The sequence below is a fragment of the Colletotrichum chrysophilum genome (assembly GCF_026319265.1).
Source record: "Colletotrichum chrysophilum strain AFK26 chromosome Unknown scaffold_33, whole genome shotgun sequence".
In the NCBI taxonomy this organism is placed as follows: domain Eukaryota; kingdom Fungi; phylum Ascomycota; class Sordariomycetes; order Glomerellales; family Glomerellaceae; genus Colletotrichum; species Colletotrichum chrysophilum.
The window spans coordinates 138747-148062 of NW_026517320.1; the positions used below are offsets into that span (position 1 = coordinate 138747).

The following is a 9316-nucleotide window of genomic DNA, read 5'->3' on the forward strand; positions in this document are numbered from 1 at the left end:
CGTACCGTTGCACGGCAGATGGCATTCTATCATGGCATTTCGATCAGTCTTGGAAGAATGCTGTCTTATATAACGACTCCAAAACTCAATCCTGATCGCATACTACCCCTCAAAACTCAAGTCCCGCTGCCCTCTGCCCCTTAATGTTCGCACGCCAACAAGCATATTGACCTTACATAAGCCTGGATTCTTTCTTTAGCCAATCGCCAGCCAAGTCGTGACTACAACCAACATGACCAACTTCCAAGGCATGCACATCGCCGCAAAGGGAGATGGCCAAGCCTAGACCCGGGACTCGCAACCTCGTTCCAACATCGTTCCAACAAGTGAGGCTTTTGTGAGTGCGGCGAAGCTGCTGATAGGCACTCTGGTTTACCGGAAAGAGTTTACCGGGAAGAAGCACACCTCCTGCTTCCGAGCAAGGAGACGTTACAGGACAGAAGCCGCCATCTGAGCCCTTAGATGAAGCGGTCGGTTGGTTGTAGGGGCGGCTCACAGGAAACACGCCGCAACCGAAGCTCACGGTTGAACTGAGTCGACGGGGTCGTGGTACTCATACACCTTGTTTTGCTTGTCACGGCCCGTCACCGCGGGTGCCACATACGTCGACACACCTGTCCTACGATCGTACGATTTGAATGTGCTTGCCAACCGCTTGCCACCTCCCCCAGGAAGGTCGACCACGAACTGCGGCATCATGAAGCCCGCAATCGAACCCCTGATACTGGCTTCCAGATCCAGAATCGTCTGCAGCGGCGTACGCAGGTGCTCCGACTTCCTCACCATGTCGTGCTGGTAGACGTAGTACTGGATCGAGTCAGCGAGGTCTTGAGGTCTATGGGTTACATTGCTCACCGGGAATATGTTATTGTCCGCGAGTCTTCTGATCAGACTGGACATGGTGGCAACGTCGTCGTTGATTCCACGAAGTAGGACCGACTGGTTTCGCACCATCACCCCTGCCTCGAAAAGCCTCTGGCTGGCCCTCTCGGTGATCCAGGAAATCTCGCTGGGGTGGTTGATGTGGGTGTGAAGGGCCACAGCTTTGCCGACTCTACGAGCTTTGTCCGAGATCGAGATTACGGCATCGGTCCATGGGTCATTTCTGTCCAGAATGCGCGTCGGACAAACAGCAAGACCCTTAGAAGCGAATCTGAACCGACGGACATGGTCTATTGAGATAAGACGATTACCAATCATCTCAATATGTTCAGGCATGAGTTGATACGAATCTCCCCCGGAGACGACGATATCTTGGATCTCTGGCGTGCGCTCGATGTGTTGGAAGACGGCCTCCCATCGTGCACGCCCAGGCTTGAGGGAGGCTTTTGCCACACTCTCTGTGTTAGCACCAACTGCGTAGGAGCGAGTGCAAAATACGCAATAGGTTGGACACACAGAGAGAGCTTCGGCACGCGGTCAGTCACGCTGCAGACGCGGGAGGTGTATCTCATGCACTCACGGAGGAACAGGGCCTTGTCGGGATACCGGTGAACCAAGCCATTGACGGGGGAGTCGGCTTCCTCTTCCAACGAATCAAGCGTCAACTTTGGGTGATCTGGCTGCATTATGGACTTCGTGGGTATGAATTGGCGGAAAATGGGATCGTTTCGCGGGTTGCTCCAATCGATACGGCTGAGGGTGTATGGCCTAAGAGACTAGTTCAGTCTGGATTCCAAGAATTCTGGTGAGTAGCTTACATCACTCTAACAGACATGGTCGCTTCAGAAACGCCTTCAAAAATATCCACTATCAGCTTTTCTCGAGGTTCCATTACACCACTTTGACCACGAGCGGGAATTAGCTCTGGCAAAACCCTGTCTAGGAATCGGCGCAGCTTGTTTGGCCCTTCGACCAGATTCTTCATCTAAGATTGGCCGTGTGTCAGCTATTGCCATCGGTCCAGTGGCGGCATTATATAACACATACGCTCCATCGGTAGCTGATGAACTCGGCTGTCGAGACATCCTCCCACCCTGGCACTCTACGCCAGAACTGGTCAACCTGCTCCGGAGGTGGTCTCGCAAATGGTGTGACTGGGTCAAGCACCTGGTGATCTTCCACAACCCTCTCGGCAAGCGCAGAATGGGCAGCTCGAACACGAGATGAAGTCCCGACCCTGCGGAAACCATGTATGTGACAGCCACGAGTCGGGCGAGTCGCATAAACCTGGAGGTTACCTACGAACCTCATGTTGACACAAGCCTGCATTGGCTGCAGGAAATAATCAGAATATCAGGCTAGACTGGCTCGAAACTGGCAAAAATGGAGATATCTGGCGATCGGTTCTGCCGTTGTGCGGTTTGGAGTGGCAGCGGTAGTATTTCGACATCAGCTGCAGTCAACTGCGATATGGCTTGGGCGTGCTTCGAACTAAGCGCGCAAAGTGCGAACTGGGAGCCACAAGACAGAGATACTGAAGGTGGAAAGGTGACACAAGATGAAAGAGGTTGAGCGAAGATATGGCAAGTCTGGGTGAGACACGCCAAAAGAAGGACGGCATTCATGAGGGATAGATACTCTTGGAGCTATCGCCGTATTTGATATTCCTCCAGTACGACTGGCCACATGACGAGCTTTCCCAAAGTTCCTCCCAATCATGGAGGAAGCTGCGGTGTAGAAAGAGATCAACAACAAGCGAGGGAAAGCAAACACGGGGTCGGGGGACCAAACATGCGCTTCCAGGGTCATTCCTTCAGCAGCCCGACTTGGACAACCAACTCGACGGGTAAGCCCTGCCCAACCTACCTAGCCCCGCCTCACTCATCCACGCTCTATGCCCTTGTCACTTCTACATGTGAATAAGTAACACAAAGGTACGGTACCCACCAACAACTCTAAGTAGGCGCTTGCTAAGATTTGGTTCGTGGCTGTCGTACAGATCTTGCATGCGCATCCTTCCTCGAGTTGGGCACGTCAACGTCTGCCTTCGGTTGAATCCTATCGAGCCACGTACAACCCAAGCAAGCTGCTCATTTTGCCAAACAATCTCAGGACATTTGGAACGAAGGCCAAGCAGAGGCAAGGGCATGGAACCTGGGCAGACGACGGGCATCTTGTCCCAATTCGCCACCTCTTGCACAAGCAGCATGCCTACTACCTTGCCATCACGCCTACACACTTTCTTCTTCTTCTTCTAGCACCCAATTAAGAACCATTCGCATATATCCCGGTTCCATAAAAAGCCCGCACCATCAAACGACGTCGTCTCATTAGCTACCAGGCGTCTGGTCGACGCCCACTAGCTCCCCACCTCCCTTGACAGCATCCCCATCTCCACAACACCTTACCGTCCCTAACCGCGACCAGGATGTTGTTGCGGCAAGCATTTCCAAGACATTGGAAGACGATCGAACCAACTCACCGAGTCGATAGACGCGGGTCCCGACGAATAATTTCGTCAAACACAAGTCTTTATTCATCCGCTCGAATGGTGAATGCAGAGATATTCAGCCGCATCATCCTAACATGGACATTCAACCGAACTCTGAAGCAACGTTGGCTCTCGGTTGCTATGTTCAGTCACAACGAACAGCCGGCTTCACCAGATGAGGGGCTCGTCTAAGTTGGTCGCTTCTCGTGTGGCCGATTTGCCTGGCCTCCTCACGGCAATGGGCTTTGAAATCCCCCCTTGGCGCAGTGCCCTCCGCGCCTCCGAACAAGATGGAACTCCTCCGCCAACCTGTGACTTCTATCAAATAGACAACAGACCGACTTGAAGACTTTGATTTCTCATCAACTTTCTTCGAGAACTGAATATGATAACTTGGCTTTTCTGACCACCATTGACCAAAGTCCCAGGTTGAGATCCACCGCCAAAGTTCCAACTTCTAATCATTGACGGAAGCTCCGGACGCTGGTTCTGAACCAAAGTTCTTTGTCTAGATTATCACTTCTGCGAGACTGTGGCAAGGCTTCTTGAGTATAACTCGACGATGGCCGTAGGTGTACACACGCCGACTCAGCTCACTCTACATGCCGTGTCTCAGCGTAACGAAGCTTCGGCCATGGATACCGCGTCTGAACACAAAACGGCCCACGAAATGACCGCAACACCTCCTCAAAGAGGAATAGAGTATGGAACTATTTTCTTTGGCCTGCTGTTCAGGTGGCTTTACATAAGATAGCTGATGTCTCAATTCTCATAGGCTACCGACGCGATGTCCCGCGATACACATCGATCCAGCGGACCAGACCCGGCCGACATTGCCCCAAGCTCGACCACTGTCTGTAGAATACCCATCTACTAACCAAGTACATGTCATCTCAACTGAGCCTGTAGACCGTGGCTGCAGGGCATGGTCCGTCGTGGTGGGGTCGACGGCAACCATGATCCCGACCTTCGGGTTAATGACGACGGTTGGCATTTTTCAAGTCTACTTGAAGGAAAACCAGCTTGCAGACTGGTCTAATACGGAAATATCGTGGATTATATCCGTCTTTGGCTTTCTTGCAGTCCTTCTGTGCGGCCCCTTTGGCGCAGTGTTTGACAAATTCGGCCCTCGATGGCTGATGACGCCTGCTGCCACGGTGTACTGCGCATCGTTTCTCGGCATTGCTTTCAGTAGTCGGTATTGGCAGTTCTTCCTCTGCTTCTCCACCGCCGGAGTAGGTGCGGGTACGTTGATTCATCCCAGGGCGTAATCAAATGTACCTAACCTTACGGACGCAGCGGCATTGACCACGAGCGCCCTAGCAGTGATCAATCATTGGTTCGACAAGAAGAAGGGGTTGGCAATGGGCATCTGTACCATGGGCGGCGGACTTGGTGGCGTGATATTCTCAGTCGTACTTCGATTTACCACCAAACACCTTGACTGGACTACGGCCAGTCTGGTTCATCTTGCAATAATTGGCGCGTTTCTGTCCCTCGGGTGCGTCTTGATCAAGCCTAAGATACGCAAGCCTCCTCAGGGCAAGCTGTGGGACTTCTCCTGCTTCCGAAGCTGGGAATTTGTGCTCTTTACCTTGAGCGTGTGTGGTATGACCTTCTCATCCCGGCTTCATCAGTAACGGCTGCCCTAATGCAGGCTCATAACAGGTTTTGAGCTGGTTCTATTTGTGGCCTGGGGTCTGCTTCCGACATACGCCAACACAGTCAAACTTGGCGACGTCTTTTATCTGACCCTTGTATTCAGCGTGTGAGTCTAGCCCTCTCTAGCCCTGGCGATTTGGGGCTTTGAGTGCTGATCACGACTCTTCAGGGGTTCTTCTCTGGGAAGGATAATTCCCGGATATTTCACCGATAGGATCGGCCCTTTCAACGTTACCATTGTGATGACGATACTCACAGAGGCGACGATGCTTGTACTATGGCTCCCCTTCGGCGATACCTCTGTATCTGCATTATACGCTGTTGCTTTCCTCCTGGGATTTGGAACCGGCAGTTTCGTCTCAACGGCGGCGACGTGTCTTGGCAGACTCTGCAACGCTGAAGACAGCGGTACCTACATAGGCTGCTGTTACGCCGTCGTCAGCCTGGCGACACTGGTCGGTAATCCTGCAGGACAAGCTGTGTTGGGTGATGGACGAAATGGCCGCACCCGTTGGACCGTGGTCTTCCTCGGACTCATTCTGATGGTGGCCCTGACCAGCTGCTGCTTCGTCCGGTGGTTGTGTATGAACAGAACATGGAAGTGGTCGGTAAAAGTGTGAGTCGAAACGGAACGATACCAGCCGTTGGACGTGGGAACAGTCGTTCTTTCTTATTTCCCTTCGACTTAACAGGGATCCAACCCACGCTGACGATGGTGGGCTGCCGGTATGACCAAATCCTTGGCTACCCCGTTTGCCACACCGGTGAGGCACTGGACCAACTTGGTTGGTTGATGACAGCGTCACACCTAGTTATCTGATTTTCCTCATAGCGCATCCTGCAGCCGACATTGAGGGCAGGCAACAGCACAGAGCTAGCGATGATGCTGCAGGATGAAGCGCCCATGAATCGTACGACAATGTCGGCGGAATCTCATACACCGCAAGTCGGCATACATCGCGCTCTTTATTTTCAGCTCTCGGTACCACGACAGCCCAAGCTTCCTCTAACCCGAGCCGAGCCGTACCAGACACCCCCTCTGACCCCTTTCCGATCCCGTGCTTACGGACATGTGTGGCTGCGACACGTTCGACAGTCTTTGCCCGGATACCATCAGGCCACTCGACCACTTCAGAAACTTCTTCGTGAGCCAGAATGGAAGACAATACATGTCCTCCTGTGTAATCGCAGATCGTTGACCTGCGGATCTGTGTTATGCGAGTTGTCACACGCGCGAATCTGAGATCCTACGGGGGACTCATCCGGGTCGCCCGCCAGGCCTGAGAGAACTGAAGCGGCCGGGGGTAACCAACGGGGTCGAGCGGTCCAAGCCCGGGTTTAAGAGTCGATGGTCCAGTTTTTCCTTGTTTTGCCAACCAACTTGCCGTTGGTTTCGCGAGAACGTTGATAATGTGATTATGCGGTTGGTGGCGGGAGCTCCGCTTGACAAGGAACAGGTCACTTGTCGAGTGGAACAAGTGGATTTCTTTTAGTATGGGGGACGCTTCCTGCATGTTGTACATACATATTACGGTTCAGTTAATCGCTTTCGGACTGGTAGCTGCACAACAAGGAGACATGTCCGGGGATGGCCTGACAATAACGATTGGTGAAACGGAGACTTGAGCTAAGAAGGTAAACTAACGTTCTAGCCACGAAGAAAACTGTTTCCAGGCGACTTCCGACTGCTTCCAGGCTGATAACGGCCCAGGGCCTGGCCGAAACCTTCGTCATGAACCACTACTCGGATGATCATTCCCCAGGTGACAGACCAGGGAGGGGGAAGGGCAGGAAGGATCGATCTAAAAGGGCAAGAATGTCCAGGGGTGACAGACTAGCGATTGAACCCAGTCGCCAACTCGCGGGGTTTTCCGTCACTAACTTGACCCATCCCAGACCTGGAGCTGGTGAAGGGTTTCGACGATATTTTGTCTCGTGTTTCCCGTTCAGGCCATTTAACCCCCGAAAAGCAACCAAGTCGTAACCGCACCTATGCCTGTTCGGGCGCTAACTTCGAGCATATTGCATTGTCACGTACATGACATGACATGGCACGACATGATGGGCTGTACGCAGTAGGGGAGATGGCCGTCTGCTGCCGACATGTTCATTCAGTCTTGGGGTTCATATATTGCGTACGTTGCGCTCATTACAGACAGTCTTTCCGCGGGAAACGCTGGTCCAGAAGAGGTATTCCGTTCTGATAACGTCGGGGAGGAGTCATGGAATAGGAAACTCGGTGAGCAGAATCGAGTCATTCGATGGGGGAAGAAGTTCACGGGATAGGTTAGCTGGCGTGTTTGAGATTGGGATACGCGACCCAGAAACACAACTGTCCATGGGCACTGACTAGGGGGCAGATCTAGGGCGGAAGATCGCGAGACATTCCGGCTTTTGGAAGGGGGCATGACGACGTTCAGCCACACCCCTGGTGAAGGACGGACGAAGACAGCAACAATCGGCCGAGTGAACGAGACTCTGAACGATCATCGCCATGAGCGGAGTCCAAGGTTTCGGCGCGGCCCGCTCGTTGGGAGGGACGGGTCCCCGAAAAAGAAGCAGACCAGCTTTCGCGATCCATCTTCGGTCCCAGCCCGTCTTTGTCTCTGGTTCACGAAAGCGAAAAGCCCTCCTCCCAACGGCCACAGCTAGGCTTCCACGCGGGAGACCGCAGAGGCTAGCGGGAACTCTAAACCATGATCTACACGTCAAACACCGCGGCCGCTTCGCCAAGTACTCGTGGCCTCGGCGATGTGTTCTCGCTGAATCGCTGCCCAAATGCCCGAACTTTCTGTGATCCATCGACATGATCTGACAAGGAGGTTGCGGGCCCAAGCTCAGAGACATACGAACCTCTCAGCCCTCACCCCCTTGCTTTACATCACAGTGAGAGATGAACGGACGACTGGCTCTTGCAGGGTTGGAGTTTAAAATAGGGAGAGCGGGATGCCGAGGCTAGATGCTTGAGAGATCCGGCGCTTTGTGAGAAGTGATGTTAGGTGTGAAATCGCAGTAGCCCCACGCGCGGTCCTTTTGTGTTCTACGCTTCGCGTTCTACCTGGGTTTTCTTGCAGTAACTCTTCCTTGCTTCTTTTCTTCTCGCAGACAGCGGTGTCGGATAGGTGGGCGGCATGGTGTGGTCGGGGTAAATGGTCCGGATGCGTCGCTAGTTGCATGTGTAGATGGGCTGTCTGGGCTTGACCCTCATGGTGCGCGAGGCTTAGGGGGTTCCCGCGATATTTTCGGAGCCCGTTCCGTTGAACATCCGGGTCCCCTCTCTTTTCTCCTTGGGAGAACCTTCATCCAGTGAGCATTCTTCTCTACTCTCCCTCTGTGTTTTGTTCATTCGTTTCGGACACGTTCATGAATGAGCAAGGCGACAACGCCAGGGCAAGGCCTTGCGTTTCTTTACCTCATCGTTTGCTTACTCGAAATGAGAGTGTCCCCAGTGGGCTTCGGAGCATGTTCGCTCGTGGATCTTGTATCCGTCGATGATCACCGGGGGGTGATCCACGATCGTCCGTATCCATTGTTTGTCCACCGGAGTAACCCCGCTGCTGCATGCTCGTTATCCGTCTCCTTTGTGCTTCTGGGGCCACAAACACAAGTATGTTTTTGACCCTTGCCGGAAGATCAGATCTTATTCCGTCCCTGAGTCGGGGGCAAAAGCCGAGAGAATCAGCATCTTCTGCCGGCATGCATTTTGAACACGCCGGACGGGGTTCTTGAGCCATGCTCAAAACACTTCATTTACTACATTGATTTCGCTGCGTCGCCGCCCTGCTTTCATCATTCAAAGCTCGAGTCTTTCTTTTTTCCATGCTTCATTTTGCTACTTGGACCATGCTTTGCGATCAAATCCCGCGGGTTGGGGGTCGTCGCGGGATAAGGCCGGTCATCATCGCGCATGCTTTCATCACCAGGAAATGCGGCCAACACTTGCATCATCTGCTTCTGTTGCCCGAGGTGATTCTTGTCCTCTTTTTCTCCGTTCAAGAATTTTGACAAGTCGTCCAAGGCTCCCTGCTGAGTTACAATTTGCTGTTCACTGCCTTGACAATTTGCTGTTCTCATTCCACTTCGTACCATCGTCATCTCTTCCAAAAAACGGAGCCCGGTAGCCCAAAATAGCTTCCATTGCACTCCCGGGGCATCCATCAGTCGCTTTTACTCCGCTCATCGCATTTCTGGCTATTTTCGTCCCTCTTACATTCATGTCATTTTACCTGCTTCAGTGCCTTCATTCCCAACGAAAAAAATCCCTGTCGATACCGAAGCCAC

The 9316-nt window shown here is 52.9% G+C and overlaps 1 protein-coding gene across 1 annotated transcript; it reads right to left on the reverse strand.

Annotated features, from left to right (window-relative positions):
• Positions 1-519: 519 nt before the first annotated feature.
• COL26b_005104 (uncharacterized protein) lies at positions 520-1717 on the reverse strand (the record flags this gene model as incomplete). Its single annotated transcript, XM_053177960.1, has 4 exons — positions 520-807; positions 856-1340; positions 1463-1650; positions 1701-1717. 4 exons carry the CDS (start codon positions 1715-1717, stop codon positions 520-522), a joined length of 978 nt encoding a protein of 325 aa, XP_053038080.1.
• Positions 1718-9316: the final 7599 nt, after the last annotated feature.